This window comes from Plutella xylostella, chromosome 10 (genome assembly GCF_932276165.1).
Source record: "Plutella xylostella chromosome 10, ilPluXylo3.1, whole genome shotgun sequence".
Taxonomy (NCBI): domain Eukaryota; kingdom Metazoa; phylum Arthropoda; class Insecta; order Lepidoptera; family Plutellidae; genus Plutella; species Plutella xylostella.
Window position 1 is genome coordinate 8037073 of NC_063990.1, and position 25945 is coordinate 8063017.

The window sequence follows — 25945 nt, forward strand, 5'->3', positions numbered from 1 at the left end:
ACTGCTGGACGATGGTGTCTCCGAAAGAGGGCTATATACCATCATGCTTAGTTAATCGACTGTAACCTCACTATAATTACATCTGCCCTTTGATTAACAATATACGAACTGCCCTTTGATAATTTAGAAAAGAAAAAAAACTACAGTGATGAAAATACCTACGAAATAACTTACATTTCTTGGGAGATTCTGATATTTCCATAGGCTTGGATTGCTTCATGTTTTGCAATGTCGTCGAGTACCATTTGAATACTTCTTCGTGATTGTATGTTATGTTCAATATGCTTAGAATTAGGTAAAGATTCAAAACGCCCTTCTCCAACTGGAATAGAAAAAAACATAACGATTTTTGTAAATGCAGCGGCTTTCAGGCTAAAGAAAACTTTTAATTTAAAAAGTTTTTACGTACAATAAGATGAGATGCCAATGCAAAGATAGTACCATATATTATATGGCCTAAGGCTAGTTTGTTTATTTCATAAATGGCTATGACTATATCTTCTAACAAACCTTAGCATCCAGCTTGAGCTTGTTCAAAGACAGTAGCGGATCGGCATTGGTGGCCACCTCGAACTGGTCGATCTGGAAGGCCACATACACCTGCGGCGGGCCTCGCTTCTCCACCCCGCTGTCGTCTAGCAGCACTGATGATGCACTGAATCTCGAGTTTATCTGATAGCAGAAAATTACTGAAGTTATCTCTGAATCCACAAGAACTTTTTCATTGCTCGCGAGTTTTTTTATCAACAGTTGAGCTTGTCTTTTAGAATACAGAGTGGGAGTTTATTTGGTTACTCAGTATAACAAGTATATTCAACCCTGTATTGTATAAATTAAAATACAACTTACGTGTAAACTCTGCAGAGAAACCTGGAAAGTTGTTTTAGTGCTATTGTCAACACAACTTACAGCTGTGGCGTCTATCCTAAGGCTAAATATCTGAAAACAAAACATAATATAATTGTATAATAATAATAATTGTTTATTACAGGTGTATACCCATATTATTTATTTATTTATTTTATTTTTATTTATTTATTTTAATTTATTGCATGGAAAACCAACAGCTTTATACTAATAACAAGTTAATCTTATTTAAACATAAATAGACGAAAAGCTAATTATAGGTTTTCGCATATGGAGACGATATAACAATAACAACACATACTCACCTAATAATAAATTCTACTTAGTTTATACTTATGCTACTTATTTATTTGGTATCTATTACGTACTAAAGTTAGTTATAGATAGATAGAGTACTCTTTATTTGTACACCAAGAAATGATTAACAATTTTACATAGACACTTAACTAGGGTACAAAAGGCGGTCTTATCGCTTATAGCGATCTCTTCCAGACAACCTTTGGATGGATGGACTAGAGATATAAAAGGGGTACAGTGTACTTACTCACGGAATATAGTATAATTTAAGTTATTATTATCTAACTACACACTAAATATAAGCAAAAAAATTAAAAACCGACTTCAAAAAACCACTAAAACGTAAGAAATAATTTAAGGTTTAGACAAATCCTAGGTCACAGTATAAATATACCTAAGCAGGTACTGTTCTTTTTTGATGTTGGTGCGGTGACAAAGTAGTTAATCTGAAGAAATATGGCACCAACTTCAAAAAAGAACAGTACCTGCTTAGGTATATTTATACTGTGACCTAGGATTTGTCTAAACCTTAAATTATTTCTTACGTTTTAGTGGTTTTTTGAAGTCGGTTTTTAATTTTTTTAAATTATTATTATTTTATTTTATTATTTTTAGTTTATTTGCAATAATTATCAATCAAAAGTAAGATGCAAATGATACCAATATGTCCTACTCGTTAATACGAATCATTCAAGCCCAAACACGAGGTAGTTGCTATATACCGTTGAGGAGTTCCCTTGACTGCCTTCCGTTTCCATCATCAGATCAGCTCAAGGTCACCATCATATCTTTTTGTTATAATAACAATATTTACGTTATAAATTTCATAAGAATCGGTTAATAAGTGCCCAAAATGGAAATTTATACCCCAGTTTTTACCCCTTTACCCACCCTTGGGGGTGAACTAAAATTCTGAAAAAAAAATGGGACCACCCCTGAGCTCAACCCAATACATCAAAAAAAGAATTTTCAAAATCGGTCCATAAATGGCTGAGTAATCGATGAACATACATAAAAAAAAAAAAAAAAAATACATACAGACGAATTGAGAACCTCCTCCTTTTTCGAAGTCGGTTAAAAAATAAATAAAAATATACACACAAGTACATACGCCTACTACATGTATTATAATACACAATTATATACAATATAATACATATATAAATATATACAAACACATATATACATATACATACATACATACATCATATACATACACATACATATCATACCTACATAAGTACATGATTTATTTAATGATCTGATAACAGCTAAACAGTTGATTTAAGGTAGTGTTCCTTCACCATTCTCTTAAAGGTTTCCAGAGTTGGTGCTTGTCGGATTTTTGAAGGAAGATCATTCCACAAAGTGATAGCGCGAACTGTGTAAGAAGCACTGAAGAATTTAGTGGTATTAGGAGGGATATTAAGGCGGAGATTGTGGGTAGAGCGCAGTGTCAGGTTGTGAGATTCACAACGAAGCTGAAAACGTTCTTTTAAGTAAGCGGGGTATGTTGGGTTAAAGAGTATGGAATATAAAAGTGAAAGAATGTGGGCATTGCGACGAAGACGAATAGGGAGCCACTTGAGTTTAGCGCGAAAGTCGGAAACATGGTCATATTTGCGTAGGCCAAATATAAACCGTATAGAAAAATTTTGGAGTCGCTCAAGCTTATTTAACTGCTCCTCAGTTAAATCTGGATAGCAAGAATCGGCATAATCTAAAATAGGTAGAAGTAAAGACTGAGAAAGCTCAATTTTGGTGGAAGTGGGCAAGAAATTCCGCAATCTGCGAAGTGAACCTGCTGAAGCAAACATCTTTCTACTAACTACTTCCAGCTGCTTTTTCCATGTCATGGATCTGTCCAGATACACCCCCAAGTTTTTAACTTCTTTACTCCACTCTAAATGTACACCATCAAAAATAACTGGTGGAAGGGTATCGAAGTCAATCATGGAAATAAATCTAGGGCTGCCAAGAATGATCACCTGGGTTTTAGTCGGATTGACTCTTAGGCCGAAGTCACTGCTCCACGTCAAAATATGTTCCAGGTCAGTATTTGTTCTGTTGATTGCAACGGAGAGATCTGATAAAGGCGCATGGCTGTATATTTGTAGATCATCTGCATAAAGGTGGTAGGAAGAAGATAAGTGATTAGAAATACTGTTAATAAATATGGCAAAGAGAAGAGGGGACAACACGCCACCTTGCGGGACTCCGGCCGTTGTGCTGCACCATAGAGAGAATGACTCCTCAATACGGATTCGCTGCCGGCGCCCGTGCAAGTAACTATGAAACCAGTCAATTACCGCTGGAGATACATTAAGAGAGCGCAATATCCCCAATAGTATGTCATAATCGACTGTATTGAAGGCATTGCTAAAATCGAGTAGTGACAGCACCGTCAGCTCACCGTTCTCCATACCCTGACGAACGTCATCAGTTATTTTCACTAAGGCCGTTACAGTGCTATGTCCCGGGCGGAACCCAGATTGGTACGGATTCATTAAGTTGTTTCGCACTAGGAATGCATTCAGCTGGTGATGGACCAGACGTTCAAGTACCTTGGAAAGGAAGGGAAGGATGGAAATAGGACGGAAGTCAGCAAGAGATGGATTGGATTTCTTGGGCAAGGGAGTGACTTGAGCATCTTTCCAAGCGGATGGGAATGTTTTAGAGGAAATGGAATAGTTTAGGATGTGTGTGATTACTGGGAGGATTATGTCAAGAATAGGAAGAACCATGTTCCGACTGATACTGTCAGTACCGATCGCGTTCGAAGTGATATGTAGTATGCTCTTCTTAACGTCACAATCGGTAAAGTCACTGAAGTTAAATAAGGAAATGTCAGGAGTTGGTTGAGATGAAAGAAAATTCAGTGTGTTGTGTTTAGTAGCACTATCCATGGCCACAGAGGATGTGAAATGCTGGTTAAGACAGTTAATGTCTATGTCCTTGGGAATAGAATCAGAACGAGATTTACCAACTCCTAGCGACCTGAGGAAATTCCAGACTTTAGCTGGGTCACCGTTTTGAACCGATTCGTGAATATGGCGTCGTTGTGCATCCCTACACACCTTATTGCAGTGATTACGTATAGCAGTGTATTTCTGCCTATTTCTGTCAGATGAGCTACACTTAAACCTAGATTTGGCTGCAGCTTTTTGGCTAATGAGTTGCTTTATTTCATCAGTTAGCCAAGGAGCAGGAAGATGTTTTATTTTAACTGCTCTCACAGGCGCATGGATATCATACAACTGGATGATTAATGAGTTGAAGATATTAATCTTTGCATCCATCGTATCAGCACTATAGACAGTGTCCCAAGCTGAGTTTTTCGCATCACTGCAAAGATTCTCCAGCACCATTCCACCAAAATTGCGCTGAAGAAGAGTTTTAGGTTTGGCTTTGGGGGGGCGAATTTTATAGGATACGTAAATTAAATCGTGATAAGAGAATTGATCAGCCCCAAATTGACCGTGCTTAGCTACATGTTGAGGAGATGACACTAATATTAAGTCTAAGAGGGTAGGGATACAATTGGGAAAATGATGCGTGGCACCGAGGGGAAGTACGGATAAGTTGCTGGCTTTTGTAGCTGACATAAGAGAAGAGGACCGACTGTCATTCCTGAGTAAACAGGTTTTGAAGTCTCCCATAACTAAAACGTGCCGAAAATCAGGAGTTAAGTCTTCTAGGAGCTTTTCGAAGGAATGGAAGAAATTGTTATGCATGGACGGATTATAATATACTCCAAGCAAGGTTTTAGTATGGGACAGAGTGACCTCAATTAAAAGATGTTCACCTGCATTGACAGGGGGGGGCTGGGTTGACATACTTACAATTGAGTAGGGAATATGAGGGCGCAGGTATATGGCAACTCCTCCACCACGAAAACCAATGCGGTCATTTCTGATAAGGATGAAGCCGGGTAAAGAGTAGGAAGTAGACGGGTGACATGGTTTGAGCCAAGACTCCGAAACCAGTATCGCATGGATGTTTTTATCGTCAAATGTAGCTAACATATCAGGATAATGAGTTGGAATGCTCTGGGCGTTTATGTGCACTACATTAAAGTTATTCCTAAAATCTGTAAATGTAGATTTTAGGGTGTCTGATACTGTGAGGATACTTTGGAAGCTATCATCGGATGAGGAACAAGAATCAAACTGGAATTCACTACTACTACTGTCATCATCAGAATTCATTAAGTTCTAAATATAATAATATATAATATACCTAATAAAATAAATATTATAATTATAACAGCTAAATACTTTATATAATGTGTAACACAATAAATAATGTGTATGTATAATATATGTGAAGTGTTTTGGTACTGTTTGGTAATTTCTTTAATTAAATACCCAACCATCTGCCAGTTTCTGAACTATACTAACTAATAAAGCAATTTCTAAGCAAGTTATAATATGTTTTCTAATAGAACATAAGCTGCCGCTAAAGAGGTCCACACTATTACTATTACACATCTGGTTAAAAGTATTACTAGCTCTTACTAAGAATGAATTTTGTCTGTAGTTGCTGTTACATTGAGGAATACTAAGAAGCGGTCTGTTACGCGTTCTTCGCCACGGAACTCTTAAACCAAGTTTACCTAGCAGATCCGGACAGTCAACGTAACCTCGAAATATTTTAATTAAATAAATTATATCGCTGATATCCCTTCTTAATTTAAGAGGAAGCAAGTGAAGTTTAATACATTTACATTCGTAACTTGAATCAATAAGTTTGAATTTAAAGCCGAGATACCTAATAAACCTTTTTTGGATACGTTCGAGTCTGTCGATATAAATATCATACTGGGGATTCCAGATCTGGGAAGCATACTCAAGGTGGCTTCGGACATAGGCGCAGTATAATATTTTAACTGTCTTCATGCATTTGAACGGGCGAGAAGAACGTATTAAGAAACCGAGGGCCTTAGAAGCTTTTGTGATTATGCTATCGATATGTGAATCAAAAAGAAGCTTACTATCATGCACTACACCAAGGTCTCTAATTTCTGATACGCTTGTAAGGCTCTGATTCTGAAGCATGTACGTACTCATATGTTTGTTGTGTTTTCGAGTGAATGAGATGTGAAAACATTTATCTACATTGATGTCGAGTTTATTATTGAGACAGTACACACTAAGTCGATCTAGATCATCCTGCAGGAGTTCCTCATCAATTGAGTTATTTACAGATTTGAAAATTTTCATGTCATCAGCAAACATTAGATATTTGGAATTACGAAAGCAATCATTGATGTCATTTATAAATATAATAAATAGAAGGGGCCCCAGAAGAGATCCTTGCGGAACACCAGATGGAATGTTTATCCACGAGGATGTAAAGCCATTTAAAACAACTGCTTGAGATCTTCCCGTGACATAAGATTGGAACCAGGAGAGCAATGCACCGGTAACACCTATTCTACTCAACTTTTTTAATAATAAACTATGGTCTATACGATCAAATGCTTTACTATAGTCAGTGTAAATAACATCTACCTGACTACCACCATCCATTTTCTCGGTGACAAAGTCATTGAATAACGCAAGATTAGAGACAGTAGATCGCCCTTTTAAGAACCCGTGTTGCATGGGGCTGAAAGAAGATTTAATGCAACTATATAATTGGGTATAGACTTATCGCTCAAGTACCTTAGCCAGAAGACAGAGCTTAGATATTGGCCTGTAATTGTCAATCTTATGTTTACTGCCCTTTTTATGTATAGGAGATATAAAAGCACGTTTCCAATTTACAGGCATAGTACCTTCAGATAATATCTTCTTGAAAATTAAGGACACAGGAATGGATAGATCAGCAGCACAGGGCACTATAAACATAGCAGGTAACGTGTCAGGGCCGGCAGATTTATTTAAGTCAAGAGAGCAAAGTTGTTTTTCTACGTCAGAAGTCAATATTTCAACTTGCGAGATATGACAGCAGGGTTGAAAGTCAGCGAATTGATTGTGAACATTAGAAGCACTAGTTTCACTAAAGGTAATTATTATGTATGTATACTATACAGGAATCATGTTGAAACCACACAAATTATGGAAGCAGAAAGTGATAAGATACTTTTAAACGAATTTACATAAAATCCAACTCAAGTAACCAACAAAAGAGAGTTTGGGCTAATCAACAGTTCTTGGGCTGACCATCATCTACGTTTTATTTCTTCCAGCAGAGGCTAGCTGAACTTAAAGCTGCCTATGCTGTAACCTAGGAAAGTCAAGTGATTTGAAGGATTCCCTGCATAATAATAGTTTCGGCCACCTCACCTTTGGTATAACTGGTGACATTCTGGGTATGATGGTGCTCATGTGGTCCTCTACCTCTACTTGAGGCCTTCTTGTCGGTTTCCTGTACTTCTTTTGTTTCTGCATAAAGTTGTACAACTCATCTTGAAACTCCACCACTGGGTTACTTACTGCAGTGTGAATTTTCTGTGATAAAAACATAAAAATACATAAGGAAAAACTATACCTTCAACATCCTTAGAATGTTAAATAAGGATTACTTTTGGATGCAACATTATTATGAAACTCTTACCTCAACATTTAAGGGCCCATCAGCCTTAACAGTTCCCTCAACTAACAGGCTGCAGGAGGCTTCGCCAAGACACTTCTGGCTATCCTTCACTATGATCCTGGCCTTGGCTTGTACTAGGTTTGCAGAGAACACAAGAGCCTTGGCTGGCCCGCCCGCAGCCCCGTCTGCATGGATCTCAGTAGCTGTTGTGTGAAGCATCCATGTGTTTTCTAATGTACCATTGAGAATAACCACTGATGCATTGAAGATATGAACCCCCATAAACTGAAAAAGTATATAGTATAAGTTAAAATGTTTTACATATATTACTATGATAATTAGAAGGATGGTTAGTATGTCACAACATAAATAGTAAAAGAAGTAAGCTTTTAAAAAGTAAAATTTTAATTGGTACATTTTGCATTTGTGTAAGGCCACGTTCAGATGACAAGCGCTCAACGCGCGTTTTGATGACGCGCGTTTACAACTACATACATTTTATTCAGGCTGTACACATGCTAACGCGCGTCACGCGGATTAAAATGTATGTAGTTGTAAACGCGCGTCATCAAAACGCGCGTTGAGCGCTTGTCATCTGAACGTGGCCTTAACCAGTGGCGGATTTACAAATTTGCCGCCCGTAGGCCATTAATATTTTGCCGCCCCTACTGACTTTTGAAATTCAATACGTTAGTTTAATTCCGTTATTAGTACGATTGTGAACTTAATCATATTTCTGTCATTTAATTAGATTATTTTTGCAACCCGCTATGTACTGAAGAGTTTAATGTAAACCTAAAAAGTTCAATTTGACAGGCAAATAAAAAACCCGTAAAAAGACTTTAAAGCGTAAAACACCTGTAACTTTTAAAAATCGATTTTCAGCAAACTTATTGTCTAAGAACACTCTCCCGTAGAACACATGTGATACAAAAAAACTAAATCAGTTCATTCGTTCAGCCCCCCTACTCTTGAAAGGCAATGTATTGCGTCTGTTGCAATTGTCGGCAATGTGTTTCGTTGTCAACATTTAAAAAATCATAACTTCTCTTCAAAAGCGTTTTTACAAAGGGGCCGTCCATTAATCACGTGAGGTCATTTTTCTCATTTTTTGACCCCCCCCCCCTCCCCCTGGTGATATTCGGTGAGGTTTGGGACCCCCCCTCCCCCCTGGATCACGTGTATTTTTTTGGAAATCTATGTAAAGGCTATTTTTGACTAAAAAAAATAATAAATAATAATAATAAATATGTGGGGACATCTCACACACGGCCATCCAACCCCAAGCTAGGCTCGCTGAGCCTGTATTATGGGTATCGGACAGCTGATATATCTACACAAATACATAGATGAAAGGGCTATGTTAGGCGTGTCCCTGCGAGATAGGATTCGTAATGAAGAAATCCGCAGGAGAACTAAAGTTACCGACATAGCCAAAAGGATTAGCACGCTGAAGTGGCAATGGGCTGGCCACGTAGCCCGCAGAGCCGACGACCGCTGGAGTAGAAAGGTTCTGGAGTGGAGACCCCGTGTCGGCAAACGGCGTGTCGGTCGCCCCCCAACCCGTTGGTCTGATGATCTGCGGAAGGTAGCGGGAAGCCGCTGGATGCAGATGGCGGGTGACCGTTTGGGGTGGCGATCGTTAGGAGAGGCCTATGTCCAACAGTGGACTACGGAAGGCTGAGAGAGAGAGAGACATAGATAAAAATGTATCGAAAATTGCGTTTTGAATTGGAAAACATTTATAATGTGTATTTGCAATAAAATTTATTATTGTAGAAAATTTTGCGCCGTTCAAAATTTCGGTTCAGAAATACCTAGCGCTTTTTGTCAAAAAATTAATACACGTGATGTCTAACGAGACCCCCCCCCTCCCCCCTCGTGATGTTTCGTGAGGTTTTCCGTACCCCCTCCAAGGAGGGGGGGGCCTTTGAGCCTCACGTGATTAATGGACGGCCCCAAAGACTAAAAATACTTATGTAATCAGCTAGGTAATGCCTATTTTAAGAACCTAGAAACAAGAATATAATGCATACAATTTAGAAGTTATTTTACAAAAACGCCAAAAGACTTTTTTGGCCAAAATCTAAATGTTGCCAACGCAAGACAGACGCAATACAAGAGTAGGGGGGCAGCGGTGTGCAATGCGAAGTGCTATCCAAGTTTGGATAAATAATAAAATGCTCCAAATTCTGTTTTCGCAGTAGTAAAGATAGATCTATTCGTATATGTATGTAATGATCCAGGATCCGGTTTCATCGAAATATTACAAAGCGTTTATTAATCGTTTTCGTATTTTATAATAGTAATTTATACATGGATGGTACAGATGATACACGTATAATTAATTATAAAAAAAAACTACTTATTTGCCAAATTTGCCGCCCCTCTCAATCTGCCGCCCTAGGCACTGGCCTTTTTGGCCTATAGGTAAATCCGCCACTGGCCTTAACCTAGGCAAAAAAAAACTTTCTGTTATAAGATCAACATGCATGGCCTCATTATACTTTTGTTAGCATATATGTAAAGTGCAACCCCACTGAGTACAATCTAACTCAGTTTGCAGACCAATAATACAGTTAGTCTATGGCTATACCTGGGCAAACATAATCAGACTTGGTGGCAACTTTTTATCTCTAAAATCCAACAGATCTTTCTGAGCCAGGTCACTCAGGTTTCTGCTCAGGAGATCATTGAAGCCGAGTAACTTTCCATCTGCATCATACTTGGCTGTGGTGGAGTTCTGTTTGGACAGCAGTGGCTTGAGGATGGTCTCCACAACCACACTCCGCTTCTCCTCCACATTGTTAGTGATTTCTACATCCTTGATAATCACAGACACTAGCTTGTTTATTTCAGAGTTGAAGAAACTGCTCTTGAACGAGATTTCATTGATGTGCTGTGAAGGTGAAATTGATTAGAATTATGGTTATGATACACTAATTATAGGAATTAAGTGATAATAACTTGGTGGTTTGCTGTTTTCTGTTTATGACTTAGTGAAGGCAGCGAAGAGCTAAAGTACTAGAATGTGGAAGTAGAAAACATAAGATACCTATCCTAGAACTGAAAAATCAATTTAGAAAAAAAATTACTACAACAGGTTTAAATTTAGTTTTTTTAAATATGAGGGATACTTCAAAATACTAGAAGTTCATATCAAGTAACTGTTTTGTATTGAAATATTGTCTTTGAGATAGCAATTACATTATTAATACGTACAATTGAGTATCCATCTTTCGATAGATTCACATCCTTCAGGATTAATTTTAACACCACGATTCGTCCTATCTTAAGCTTGATATGATATTTTCTTTTGAACAACCAAGCCAAGAGAGTGGGGAAAAGCCTGAAAGTATTAGAAAAGTTAGGTAACAATCATCAAAACAAATAACAAAAACAAGATTCGATAAATACTGACCATGAAACACAGGAATATATCACTAAAAATATACAGCATAACACAATGAAGAAATTCATTTTAAGTTTATGATAATACTCAATCCATTACGAATGAAAACACAAACGAAATATATGATTTTCCAAAATTTTATTATTTGTTATTAAAATTTAACCTCAAAATTCGCAAACTTTAGTAGGTAATAGATTTGTCAAACGTCAACGTCAACAGATTTCCCACAAAACCTCAGAATAAGTAGACTGTATTTGCCACAGACAAAGATAATATGGATGGAGGATGTACATATTCTGAGCACATGGAGGATCCAATACTACCTTCTACCAAAACTATATCTGTATCCTGTATCCAGCATAGAAAAACGCGGACTCGTCGTAATGGTATACAGTAACTTGCGTACACTCGGTAGAGAGTATTTTTGCCTTGCTTGCATGGTCGGAATATTTCGTAGGTGTTTCATATGGCGTACATGGTGCGCGCCTGCTCGGTCAAATGAGATGAGCCACGACGAGACTGAACAAGGCATACAATTTTATATTCTTTACTATACTCTGTCCATTATATTATTGGTTTTTTGACATTCGAAATCCCATACATATTTGACGACTGCAAAGGAAAACCAACTTTACTTACCAGACATAAGGAAACGTCTAAAATACAATAACATGGTGGAAGCTCTATATGTAGGTATTACTTAGTAATCTCTATTCTAAAACAAAACAAAAGACCCTTCCACAATCTAACAGATTTTAATTAACTAAAAATACATACATTTCTTACAATCAAACACATTAAATTTCTATGGCCAGGATCTCTTGGCTACATGTCCTTCATACTTCTTCCTAGTCTTGATACCAGAGACGATGGTGGAGCTCTTAGGAAATGCTGTTTTACCACCAAATAGTGGGTCTTTGTCTGAAAGAAAGATAGGATTTTTTATAGTCTTGTAACTGGAAAAGAACTTTATATTGTAGCCCTTATCATACAATACATATAGAAGTCTTTGTACTTCAGAAATCGACAAACTCTTGAACTTGGTTTCATGAATATTATAGGTACTGTATTATGTACTGTGAATAAGACTACCATTTGTACCATTTTAATTACTATGTCCTTGTTTGCTTGTAAATTGGAGTTATATGTGAAAAATACTATTTATAATGTATGATCATAATCCACATAAATATTGAAAAGTATTTTAATACAGTCTAATATACTATCTTTAATGATATTGCTCAATGCTCTTTCTTGTTAGTATTACCTGGATGGAACCTGACATAGTCTTCTTGTATGTGGAGGTTCTTTGGCAGATCCATAGACTTGAGGGCATCAAATGGTGTTCTTGTGTCAACTGGAGTTGCGTAGAACATCAACAAGTCATCTGTAAAAGATAAATAATACACTGTGAGTCGTAAATGAATTGAACTTAGAAGGGGATTGTATAAGGTTGTAAAACAATTTGTCTTGAAAACACAGTAATGAATATGAAAGTTATTGTACAGTGAACTCTTACAATGCTTGATAGTAGATCTCTACAAAATTTAAATAAGTTATATGTTCTGTTTTTTTTATCAATATTTATTGAATATTAGTACTTTTACTTATAAATGTTCTACATACCAACACATTCAATAGAATGAAGGAGCGAGTTTGGCACACTGTGGCCCGTCTCTTTGAAGCAGGCGTTCAGCACTGCAAACTTTACATCCAGTCCTGAGAACTCTGAGCTTGGGTCCAAGCCGTGGGTGGCACAGATTTGCTTAATTGTCTCTTCAACATTCTCTGGAGGAGTGTATGGTTTATTTGGACGTAGGAATCTGTAATTTAATTGGTTTTAATTATGTAATTTCTCACAACAACATTGTAATGTATACAAAGCCTGACTTTTTAATTGTTCCTGAACATAAATTTGTGGTGTGTTTGCTAAATAATACAGAACATAAACTTACCCTCTGGATGCTAAGGACTCCTGCTGTGCCTGAAGTTTCTTATCCACCTTTGGCACTCTCTTTCGGGCTACATTTCTAGCAAACGTAAGCTGTAAACAAATGTTACAAAGTGAGTTCCGACTCTGTCTCATAACGATAATAAAATACAAACAAATCGATTACTTCATCACACCAACTAACCTGTAAACTGGATCGTGAAAGTGGAAGTAGTACATTCCGAAACATACTTATTTTTTTTACTGTCTGTTACGTGGTAGTCTTACTATAAATCAACACAATTAAATAATTCTTTCTTATCTTTAAATAGTAAGATATAAAATTATTTTAGAAAATCACACCGAAATCACACACACAGAGTAAAATCATCTGATGAATTTATGACAAGTGAGTGACAGGTGACAGTGACAAACAGAGACACAGAACAAAAATAATAGTATGTGCGTTCCACTTAAAACAAATGCTATATTTTTTTTAATTTGTAAAACAAATCTAAAAAAATCCTTATTACGAGGTGCTACCATTTTATAAAGCAGCAGGATTCGAACTCACTGCGGCCGCGTTACGAATGAGAGCAGAGACCTTATCCGTTACGTCCGTTACGCTATTACGCCACTACGACTCTAAAAAATAGAATTAAATCATAGAGGGCGCTAGTAGTGCTGCATTTTTTACCACCGACACGGAAAAAGAAGAGTGTTATAAGTTTAACGTGTCTGTGAGTACATGTGGCTGGGTGTCTGTGGTATCGGTCTCTGGTAGCGTAGCTAGCAAACAGCTGAAGCAATGTTTATTTGATTTTTTCAGCGTTATAGGTAATGTTACCCCAAGTGCTTTAGCCATGTTCATGCCATGTTTCAAGAAAATTTAATCAGCCATTTGAAGATTATCAGTTCTTTTCTAGTGGATGAGGGGGTTTGATAAACTTCTTGATGTCCAATCGATTCCGAATTTCGTATCGTTTTATCAAAGTTACTTCAATGATTTATTTAAGTACTCAGGAGTAGAGATGGAATGGAAATAACGGCTTAAATTGTATAACAAATTTAAACGTTATGCTTACTAAAATAAGCATGCTTAATATAATGCTGTAACGCTTAAAAAGCTTTTTCTTACGATACTGCGATTCGTTGTGAATTTCAACAAAAATACTTTTTCTAACGATACTGCTGTTCGTTGTGAATTTCAACGAATCGCAGTATCGTTAGAAAAAGCTTTTTAAGCGTTACAGCATTATATTAAACAAAACCTACAACATGTTTTTCAATCAATTTTACTCCTTATTTCATTCAAATTAAGATTGATCTTAATGCCTAAAATATTTATTTGCGCCACCTGTATTCGTGAATTATAACTAACTGAAGCCTTTGATGTATGTTGATAGAAATTAGAATACTAGGTGATACATCGCTTAAGTTTGATACTGAAATAAATGGTAGATGGAGTTGATCGTTGACAACGACAAATCAAATTTACAACAATCTATCAACGTTGCAACGTTTATTTAAAAAGCTTTAAACGAAAAATGCTATTTCTTGGCAACGAGCTATCCTACAATTTTTAAAAAGCTCTGCTTAGTTTAGAGCTATTCGTTTAAACGACCACCTCTACTCAGGAATACCTAAGCTGTTCACCAGACGCGCCTCGGCTAGCATGCCGGACGCGTTGCAGAACCGCCGCAGCCCCATCAGTGCCCTGAATGGGTTATTGTACCTACTGGACTTCGTATAGTTCACCCACAGGCTGCAACTGCTATACTAAGTCCCAATTTCACCATACTCAGTTAGATCATAATCATCTCCATATTAAATTCTTGACAGATGTGTCAAAAGTCAATCACTAATCCCTAGTTATGACCGGACCTAACCGAGTATGGCGAAAATGGGGAAAAGTCTATGGTCTTTGGGATATTAAAAATCTCCTTGTTGCTAGTGGCTGGCACAATAAAATATTTTCATAATATTTTGCATTAAAAAAAAACAATAAAATCTTAGTATCTTCTGTAACGAAGATTACACAAAGCGTTCCGGTATGCATAGTTCCAATAGATAATAAAAACCAACTGTTTTTTGTAATAGTCACAAAATGTTTTTTTTTATATTTATGTGCTTATTTTACATGTGCATTGAGTGGTTTTTAATCTCAAATATCGTATCTAAATATATTTTTAGCGATATCACAGAGCAGTTTTTAGACTTATAACTATTGATCTTGAATTTAAGCGTGTAACGAAACGTACAGTATTTCTTTGATTAGTTCCCAGTTTGCCTACCTGTGGCAGCACTATCGGCTTGGCTTGTTGTTTCCTATCCGCCATTTTCCAGTCGCCATTGAAAGGTGAAAACTCCACTAAATGTCGGTGATGATTTTAAGATTTTGAGTGGTTTCTTTAACATTGGAACTGTTTTAAGTGTTGTGTATTGAAAATGAAGTGCCCAGGACTACCATGACGCATCAAAATCACCAAACAAACGGTGCCAGTCTCGAGGATTGCCACACAAACTTCTTTGCCTTGGTAAGTCACTTTTACATTGACGAAAGAACTCTGCACGTACTTTTCTTTCGAAACCATACTATGGTTTCCTCAATTCCCTCACTATACCGCATAATATCGAAAGATAATGCGATGTTGTATCGGAATTCCTCAATAAATTAGTTCATCATGTCAATGTAGTGGGATTCGAGGTTGGTATACAAAAATCACCCTATTGCGATATGGTCATCGATTTGATCTATTGCGTTGAAGATATATTACGGTACAATTTATGTCCCCGTGAGTAATGTTATTCGTTTGTTAGTCATCCTGGCATGATTCTTTACCATGGAAGTGGAGTCGAATTGCGTTGCTAACCCACAAAATGTCAACGCATTCGCCGACCGAGGCCAACAGAAGCCACTGGCCCATAGAGGTCATTTTGAATTTACCTGGCCGTAACGCGAACCGTAATGTGTTCGCAAGACTAGTTTCGTCAGGCGAGGAAATAACTTTCTTATTATTCTTTAGATTGTCGCTGAGCGAGGCTCGATAGGCCACACGGCGTATTGAGGCGGAGAAGGTTGGCTAGGGTCATTATTATCGCATGTTTGTTGTGTGTCGGCTCCGCGTATGTTGATAGGTGGCGCGAAGTTTATCAGATTGTGGAGTGCGGATTAGCGGCGGCGAGCGCGAGTCCACCTGACGCGTTGCCACATCTCCGCGGCGACGGCACCGGCGGCGCGCGCTGCCCCCGTGCCCGCTCCCTCCGCTCCCGCTATCTCCGCGCGATACAAATTACTGATTTCTTGCCCTGCCTGATTATTGCTTAATTATTTATGCGACGGTCCCGGCGCTTTGTCGTAGTGGAATATTCTCATTGCCACCGAGGACGGTGACGCATCGGCCGCGACGAGCGACTGTCGTGCCTCGGGTTCAATACACCCGGCTTCGGCGCTCTTAACTAGATTGCGCACTTCGTTTATCGTTTTGTAATTGTCTTCTTTTTACGTAGTAGTTGTCGTTATCGGGGTCATTGGCGAGGAACAGTAGATGAATGAAGAGAGCTAGGCATGAGATGAGGTCCCGTCCGGCGTGCGCCGCCAGTGCTCGAGCCGTGCGCGGGCGCTCACAGAGCTCATTGAAGCATTCATGAATGATCGTAACTTTCCCATAGTGGGCCTCCGCCTAGCCCTTTGCCTGCGTGCGCCGCCGCCGCAAGGTTATATGAGCTGGTCTGACGAGGTGGCATTTCATACCTATGTGTGGTTGTTTGTGTTATTATTATTGCTGATTAACCAATCGCGCGACTAACTTGATGATGGTTGAATCAATTTTCCTGTACAATTGATATTGTGTTGCCTTGGTATACTGCATCATTTGCTGTTTATTTACTCCTCATTAGATGTATCTACATCTACATGTTGTATTGGACTTAGAATTTCTAAACACTACTTGTAAAAAGTAGGTCAATTGTGTTTATAAATGCACTCCTCTATAACTTCATGAACTTGCTGATAGTGTTAAATGTTTTTTTATTTTAAGTAGAGGTGCACATAATACTGATGATAGTCTTAGCTGTAGACTTATTACCGGGTTGCTCAGCTCACAAACTGACATCATCAAATTACATGCCGGAGGAGGAGGATGATACAAGAAGTAGAGTGTTTTGGCACTCTGTTTAACAGTGGTAATAAAATGTAGACTGAGACTTACAAATGTTTAGAAAAGTCTGTTGTATTCAGATAAAAAACTTGTAGATGAGCTATTAATAGCTGTAAGTAACTAAGTTGTTAAAAGAGATAACCACAATTTCATATAAAATAAACCAATTGATTCAAAGACATGCAGGTGTATATTGCACAGTAGACGGGGGGGGGGATCGGGAACTGATAGTGGTTATCATTTGCGCCAGTATCAAGGCTCATACCACAGTGGCTTATCACTAATCAAGGTAACATTAGAACTGGCTGGCAATAATTAGTTCTGTACTGTATGAGTCCAGCTGTGGAATTGTTACCTATTGGGCAGTTAGGCAGTTGTACTTGTAAGGTTTTAAAGCTCTTGTACTAATATTGAATCTTAATTAAAATGATTCCATTATAAACTTGCTTTATTTATAAACAATTACACTACTACTTCTATGTAAAATCTACTAATAGATAATTTATAAATCGATCATAAATGTAACACTGGAATTATGAATGAATCGTTTGCCATAAACAAATAATGAATGTAGTACTGAGAGGTTTGTACATATAATGCATAAGCTAAAACATTCAAAATTTAAAGTAAACTTAAATACAAAATAAAGTGTGAAAAAATCTTGTAAATAATTGGTCATGTATCTTGTAAATATCAAACCACCACTGTGTTTCACGTCAGCATTGAGATAACAGTCATTTTGTGGTATTTTATCAGTTGGTGTCTTTAACTATAATATGGGAACTGAACATATTAAAAGATAAATATTTTGTAATTATAATTAACTTTGTACTGATTTTTTAACAGTCTGCTATGAGTTGTCAGCTGACCTATTTCAATATGCGAGCACCTAGAGTATATGCCGCATGCAATGTTTCTAGGGCTGTCCTTGGGCCAGTTATATCTTGCAGCGACCTTTGACGTAATGCTTATCCTGTAATATAAGTTTTATTATATCAGCAGGTGACTAAAGAATATCCATCCGAGATTTCATGAAAAAAGGTATTTTTCTTTGACGTAGATAGGTAGGTACCTATTTATTTCTACAGTGCATTGCTAATAACAAGCTCTTAATATTGTAGTAATAAGGTTTTCTTTCCTTGTGATATTTCCATCAGTGGGTCAAGGTTTGTTCTCCAGATGTACCTAATACGTTTTAAAAGGAAAATGTGCTTAGCGTTGTTGTTTTTAATGCCCCCGCTAAGTTGTTGACACAGTTACTCCTTCCGATTACTTGCGTTTCCAGTTGAAGCAAGGTCTTGTGTACACTTTGTGCTACAGCTTTTGAGATGATGTAATCTTGGGTGGGTTGAATGATCCCGGGGTGTTGAAGAAAGTCCAGCATTATGTGGCTGTGTCTGTACTGTCCGTCCGATGGCAGTGCAATATGTAGGTCAAGACAGCAGAGGAGCGTGGCTCGCGAAGCGCCCCACATTCGGCGCCGCAGCCTCGCCGCCGCAGCCTCGCCGCCGCCGGTGAAAGGTCTGAGGTCTGTTCCGCCGCCGACACTCGACTCTGCTGAGCTCGTTATTTACTGTTACCAATTGCGAGACCAAAATGCTCTACTTTGTACACCACGGAAATCTTTGAATATGATTTTTGGAAAATATTTGCTATATAAATATAGATCGAAGCACGATGTGGATCAAGGAAACCGTTCTCGATAGAGGTCTTAAATAATCGATTATTACGAATGAGTGTCATGGCCTTGCGTCCCACTTTCGCTTTTATCGCTGTTTAAGATTATATGACTTCCCGCATCAAAGGAACTTGCAGTTATGTAGATAGCACAAATCATCGGGGGTGCTTTCCCTCGGCGTGCTTTGGCAATTTATGGTAAAAACGGGGTTGACCTAAATTTGAACTAAATTCTTACCGCAATTTCGGCTACAATTACAAAATGACTAATTGCATACCGGTTTAAAAGTAATAAAAATTCTATCTAACGGTTCATTTTGTCGGCCTCTGGCACTTTCACTGTGAACAGTGGACACACAGTAAAGCAAGCGATAACAGTTTGGATATTCGTCCGTGTTTCAATCTCGAACAATGCTTCTTTTGGTCTTGTTGACGGAGTGCTGGCAGTAAATCACTGCTCCAAATGTAAACTCGTTAGGAAATCAGATCAACATTGTCGGACACACGCCGCCTCTGGATGTTAATTACCGATGGAATTTGGGTTTCAGACTAACAAAAACTGGTTTTTCTTCATTCTAAGAGTGCGTTGCACCATTTAACTTTAACTATTACAAACGTCACATCGTCTGTCAAAGCATCGGTTAAGCGAAAAATTGGTTGCACCATTCAACTATGGTTAAAATGACGTCATAACTTTAACGATAACCATAACCACCCAATGTTGGCCGGTTACTGCTTTTGTTAAAGTCAGGTAGCTGTCAAACGCATTGTATAACCTCAAAGTAACAGTATTACGTACAAATATTAATATTAAATAATTCTTATCATGTCGCTTCTACGTGAAATAGAGCTTGAAACAAGTTCCTCAGAAATTGAGATTGAGGTGGAGTAAGTACGGAACTTACGAAATATGAAGAGAAAGGTGTACTTTCAGAGAACTGATAGATTCGCAACTTGGGATGAGAACTCGTTCTTGGATAGGTTCCAGGTCTCAAAAATGTGGCTCGTGTGTTGGCTTTAAAACTAGAACCTTTCTTACTGCCTCCAACGACGAAGTAAGTACCAATGCACCTATTATTATGTTGTAGGTGTAATGATCATCTTCACCACCAAATAAGCGTCCATTTCTAGCCATGGGCTCTCCCAAGGAGCCCTCGGCCTTCCTTATCCAGCCACTACCAGCTACCGGCCGGCTGCCGGTCCAGCGCAGCAATCTAATATCAAAGTAACCTACGTAACTCTTTAATTGAATAACCTTGTTTTCAGAAATTTTGCAATCACTCAAATACAGCAATTTATCAATGAAAATAAGGACAGAACTAAGAAGAGTGCAGCCCATTATAGTGGCTACGCCATAGCTGCATAATACATATATTATGTAACAAAATGAGAGACCCTGTACCACCAGCTAGGTTTTTTTTATGATGATTCATCATCTGATGAAGAGGAACCTGTCTATGCAGTTAACAGGAATGTTAATAAAAATAAAATATTTCAATAGATTACATCGTTAGTTTTAATTTTGTTTAATTTCAACTTCATCATCATCATCATCATCAGCCAATAATCATCCACTGCTGGACATAGGCCTCTCCCAAGGAGCGCCACAACACTCGGTCCTCGGCCTTCCTCATCCAACCACTACCCGCCACCCGCCTAAGGTCATCAGTCCAGCGGGCAGGAGGGCGTCCCACGCTGCGTTTACCTGCTCGTTTCAACTTGTTAAGAATTAATTAATAATAAACCTGAGTCTACTTTGTCGCGGGTTTTATTGATGATAATCTTTTGGTCAATATTTGGAGGAATAACAGACTTAGGTCCTATGACATGTTGACTTTGAGTGCTTTGACAGAGAATGACGGCTACAATGTACTCTGTGACGGCTTCAGTCCGACAGCTAGATTTGGTATTGCCCTACATAAAAACGTTTCCCACAATAACTTTGGGGATAATTATGTCTCAAACGATTGGCAACCCTAATAACATTAACAATGACCGACGATTTGATGGTGCAACGCGTTGCAGTAAAATGTTAACTGTAACGACTCTGTCATTGCTAAGTTTAACCTTAACTATTACGATAACCGGGATGTTGATGCAACCCACCCTAAGTCGTGTCATCATTGTGACTTAGCTCTGCCTATCGGTTCACTTCTAATTCTCTTCTAATAAATTTATATCAGAAAACAAATACAGGTATGAACTAAATAAGCATTCTTGATTGTTACGCAACATTGTTTATAGTAAGACGAAGAGGACGCGATTACGCTTGACCTCTTTTTACCAGTATCAAACCGACATGTACACATTTTGCCGCTATTATAGATAGAGCTACAAGTGTTGCTAAAACCGCGTTGCGAAATAATAATAAATAATAAGTTGTCTTCAAACAAAGGGGTCAAAGAGAACATTTCCATCGTGCACACAGCCAAATGCTTCGTCTGAGGGCGCGCGATACAATTTGAAACGCTTTCACCTGGCTTCCCCCTCTTCAACCTCTCCTTGCCCAACTATGATGGTAACACTTGATTGCAGATCTCGACAGTAAGAAAATTATATGAATCCAACATTATGCATACGTACATACATACGCAAAAAGAATTTCTTACATCACTCGCGGTGCCATCAAACCACGGTTCAATATTTTCAGAGACATAAAAATGTCGATATGTCGCTATTTTCAAGGCGACGTACGTACGCACCGTCGGAGAAATGATTTCCGTAGCTCGTTTCGATTCGCTCCTGCCGCTAATATGAAGGCGAAACGTGCGTATTTAGTATGTCGGCGGTAAATGGAGCATATAGTGATATTTGTCACCAGCGAGCAGTCGCGTGAGAATGCACACTTCCAACTTGGAGTGCAAGTAATAAGCGCCGAGAGGTCGCTCCAAGCAGCCAGACACTTTTATGGCTAAAGTTGTCTTTCACCAAACACTTTCCATAAGTTATTGAAGCTTGACATTATAACTTGAGTGAGCTTTCGGTGTAGCTATCGCTGGGCTTATCATTTTAATATCGTCGACGCTGGCGCTTCCACTCGGCGTCTACGGGTGCAATCTCCTTGAGCGATCCTTTATATTCATGGAAGCCCCTTCACGATTTATGCCGCATTATATTTTGAGACCACGCTTCCTTTGCCGTCTTGCATGTACATTACGGATAAAAGGCGGCATCATACTTACCTATTGTAGAATATTTTTTGACGTTCTACACTTAACACTACGCAACGACTGTATGGTGAATATTGTCGAAATGATGGGGTTTCTATAAAAAGAGGACAAGAAATGGCGGGGTTAGTGACCGTGGCGGGTCCCGTTAGCGAGCATGCAAGCTCGCCTCCTGCCTGCTGCCTCTTCCTACATCTTCCTATGTCTACAACATGCGGTGGTAGCACAAACGAAACACATTATTGCCATTGTGAATTGTTTTTTCCGATATATGAGAGAGTGAATCTAGAAGAGTGTATATTCCTACTAATATTGATTTCATACAATATTATCAAACCTTTAAAAACGATGGAGGGATTGATTGAGTCTGTAATAATATTTCACGTCAACTACCGAACGTATGGCAGGCATATAATTATATCGTCTATTGTTTGTAAACTTTATGAGTGCAACCAATTAAGCGTGTTTATTCGATAATAATCGCAACTGCCGATGACGGGGCAACGAACTGCTTAACAATTAAGTACTTACATATATTTTGGCTGCACTGTACGTCTTCATTGGATAGAACTTAATGATAGGATACATTTGCGGTCATATTTGGTGGCTTGGTGTTTTGTTAACAGTTTGTATTCGAGTTTTGTAACATGCGCCGGCGCAGCGGCCCGCAGCAAGGAGTGCGCTCGTCCACATAACAATTGCATAACTTGTTCCTGATAGTGCTGTGAGAGACAGCCTAAATGTATTACTTGCACTATAAAATTATTTCTTACGACCACCCACAAATTCGAAAGTGTGAAGCTTAGCGAGATGTCTGTGTGGCTCTAATTCGAAGATTATAAAATGTAATCTCGCTTGAATTTGCGTAATACCTTATTTTAATGAGCTTCTAAATCGCTCATTTAAAAACTAAAGATGGGCTGAAATTTATTTATTATCATAGTTGAATACTATTATCATAGTTCAGCATCTTGTTATTAGTTCGAGGCAACACAGGTTTTGCATCTACATTCAGTCAGATTTGCATGTCTTTGCTATTGTGTTTGTTTACTGTCGCGCCACGCCCTTATCGACTCCAGTGCATAGTGACTCCACTCAATATAGCCAGTTTTGTTTATCTAAACAGGTAAATCTGATTCAATTTATATCGTAGCACTGGTTGCTCTTGATTTTAGAGGTCTACGCCTCGACTTATCATCTCTCTTAGAGAACGAATACTTATTATATCACGCATAAAACGAAAGATTATGAAATTATCTATGTTTGCGTAGCAGTAGTAGATAATACCTAATAGTAACTACTAACAACGATCGTAAACGCCGCTGATAAGGACATCTTTTGTGTAACTGAATTTTAGAAAACGATTTTATACAGTGCATCAACTAGGATTACTAGGAACCTGCCCCAAAGTTGACCGCCCACATGCAACACGTACTTACTACTCGTAGCTCCATGTATATTATGTATACCATCTAATACATATAAATGCTAGTAGTGTGACCGGAATACTCAAGTCCTGTTTAGATCCTGCTAAAGGTTCTCTTGAAGTTTCTGAAGTGAACCTTGTGCCGTCATCGTGACTGGAATCTTTGAGATGTTTTTATGAGAAGCTAGGACTTAGATTTAGGTCTGAACATTCTATAAACACTATAATAGTCCTTTTGTAAATTCAGATGGATACACAAAATGAATTTAAATGAAAATAGAGTGAGCAGGGTATCCATGATGGCGAATTGAAGACAGCCGGTCGTGTGTTGGCGGCATGTAGCGTCCATAATAATGATGACGTTGCGGAAGTGGCCGCAGGTCGTCTTGTCACGCACCGCTCTCTTGTCTATGCTCGGCTGCCTACATGGCTGCCACGTTTCATTTGATTCCTTTATGCCGTTTCACCTCAAGCAGAATTGTAGAGGACCGTAGTTACTAGATTTTAATGAGACTGACAAAGTCATAGTCTATCATACAAGCCTAGGGTTAGTCAGGTGGAGGTAGAGCGCAAAAAACATACAAAAGACAAATTCATATCTCGTGACGTCACAGTACAAAAATGCAGCGGAGTGCAAGCGTCCGAGGGCGGTCGCATGCGCATTTCGCCCCGTCACATCATTCTCGATTGTTTACCCCGTCGCTAACGTAACCGCGACGTTGCCGCTACGCCCATCGCCTCCTCTCACTTTCGCACTATCTGTCTCGCTCGCACTCTGCCCATTCAGGTAAACCCGTCTCGTTCTCTACGGCTAGCGGTGCTCGACTTTTTTGGACGTGCAGTTTTCCCGTTCACGGTTGTAATAATTGTTTTATGGGATTATTGTTTATTATTACCGTTTTAGAGGTTCTCAGCTCAGCTATATAACTTTTAACAGCCACTCAACACTTGTAACACTTGTGTTGTGGTAGGGTTTTACTTGGAATCTTAATTCGTAGTAACTACATTTCAATTAGCCGTTTCGAAAAAAGCCAACAAAATTTGTTGAAATGTTAGGTTGTTAACATCAAAACTACAATTCGCATTAGCCTGATTTCTCACCGCGCAGATGCTGCGCTAATCACATTTTGCGGCGCGCTCTCACTTTGCATTCGGCTTACAACTTTTACACAGAGCTCTCAAAGCCGGGTGACGTAACGCCGAGCCGGCAGCCGGTTCTATTCGGACCCGGATTTTTCCACTTTTATCCGGGACTTTTACACGAGTTGCCCGGTTTTCTAGCCGAGCTTATCGCGCAGCTACTGCTGCTGCATTCATTCGGGGCTCGTCTCGCATTTAAAATTCAAATGGGTAGCTGCAGATTTTGCCCGCCATCTTCCCAGTGAGATTGCCTGTGAATTTTTGGTAAAGCGGGAATGTTGACGCTGTTTTACCGCCTTTGTCATGTTTTTATGTGAAATTTTGTCAACATTACTGGGCAGTGGGCACACGGTCGATATCCCTCATGGATTTCTAAATTATGTTTTGCTTTATTTTCTATCAATAACTAGCTGTACTTTGATGGACCATTTTCACGTATAACTCATAATTAAAATGTCGGTTGATGATGCAGACATTTGGCTTCTTATAGCGTCACGTCACACAATAGAAAGTGAATGAGGCGCGGGCGCATCGGATCTAGAAAGCGGCCGAGTGGCAGCCGAACCGACCATGAAGCGAACCCAGCTCGCATTCCTATGCTGGGCTTCGGTTTCTTACCGTATTATTTATGACGGATGAATATTAAGATATCAAGCCTATCACACTATTCTCACAAGAATACTGCAATATTCAGAAATAGTAACCATGAAACGCAGTGCGACCCCGCACACCTGCCAGGTGCGTCGCTACCGGTCACCGGCGGAACGGAAGATCCAAGTGCGAAGGAACCGGTTCCTGGACAAAATTGGGCTTTCCAAGGGCACTGTGCTGTCAACTACGACCAGGGACCACGCAGCCGCGTCCAGGCGAGGGGCGAGAGGTCTTTCACCCGCCTCATATTTGCACGAGCAAGGTCGCGCCACCACCTGCTCAGCTGTGCTTAACTTCAAATAATATTGATTTTACTCCGTTTACTCCTCACAGTTTGCCAACTTCCCTAACCACAAAATAAATACTTCGCGTAAGTTGCAGGAGCTCTCAGTTGCACCTCACATCCGGTACCTCTATTTGGATCAATGCCAGTTCTACTTATAGAACGATTTCGAGGTCTTTGTCTCAGGAAAATTGGTTAGGTCAAGACGTTAGTTCTGTTGTTGTTCTTTTACAGCCTATTTTCAGACGCAACAAATGCCAATGTTGTTTGTTTACGTTACATCGTTGACAACGTTAGGTTTGTCTCATATTTCACATGGACATGATACCTGTAGTCTATACCCAACGTTTATATTATTGTTTGTGTCTTGACCTATGAGGTTAAGCACCCCGCTC

At 38.9% G+C, this 25945-nt stretch overlaps 3 protein-coding genes and 1 long non-coding RNA gene across 8 annotated transcripts in view; 2 read left to right on the forward strand and 2 right to left on the reverse strand.

The window, feature by feature from the left end:
* The window catches only part of LOC105393656 (protein KIAA0100), a 58216-nt gene extending 46811 nt beyond the window's left edge, over nt 1-11405 (reverse strand). The window contains exons 1-8 of the mRNA XM_048623764.1: nt 11126-11405; nt 10927-11053; nt 10301-10603; nt 7726-7989; nt 7455-7619; nt 850-939; nt 511-672; nt 175-322 (exon numbers count right to left, since the gene is read on the reverse strand). Of these exons, the coding sequence (XP_048479721.1) occupies nt 175-322; nt 511-672; nt 850-939; nt 7455-7619; nt 7726-7989; nt 10301-10603; nt 10927-11053; nt 11126-11184 (1318 nt within the window). The 5' untranslated portion in view covers nt 11185-11405. The remainder of the gene's footprint in view (nt 1-174; nt 323-510; nt 673-849; nt 940-7454; nt 7620-7725; nt 7990-10300; nt 10604-10926; nt 11054-11125) is intronic.
* A 450-nt stretch (nt 11406-11855) lies between these two features.
* LOC105393653 (39S ribosomal protein L50, mitochondrial) lies at nt 11856-13443 on the reverse strand. Its single transcript, XM_038117447.2, has 5 exons — nt 13252-13443; nt 13072-13160; nt 12743-12939; nt 12384-12503; nt 11856-12037 (listed from the first exon to the last, which is right to left on the reverse strand). The coding sequence occupies exons 1-5, from the start codon at nt 13294-13296 to the stop codon at nt 11922-11924; spliced, it is 567 nt and encodes a 188-aa protein (XP_037973375.2). The 5' UTR covers nt 13297-13443; the 3' UTR covers nt 11856-11921.
* Nucleotides 13444-15358: 1915 nt separating this feature from the next.
* Nucleotides 15359-25945, forward strand: part of LOC105393657 (mediator of RNA polymerase II transcription subunit 13) — a 59896-nt gene continuing 49309 nt past the window's right edge. For all 5 annotated transcript variants that reach the window (XM_048623692.1, XM_048623693.1, XM_048623694.1 and 2 more), the window contains exon 1: nt 15359-15583. In XM_048623692.1, coding sequence (XP_048479649.1) covers nt 15515-15583 — 69 coding nt within the window. In that variant the 5' untranslated portion in view covers nt 15359-15514. The remainder of the gene's footprint in view (nt 15584-25945) is intronic.
* LOC125489081 lies at nt 19459-20388 on the forward strand. The gene is made up of 2 exons (XR_007266733.1): nt 19459-19938; nt 20150-20388. It is a non-coding gene; the product is annotated as an uncharacterized LOC125489081 (long non-coding RNA).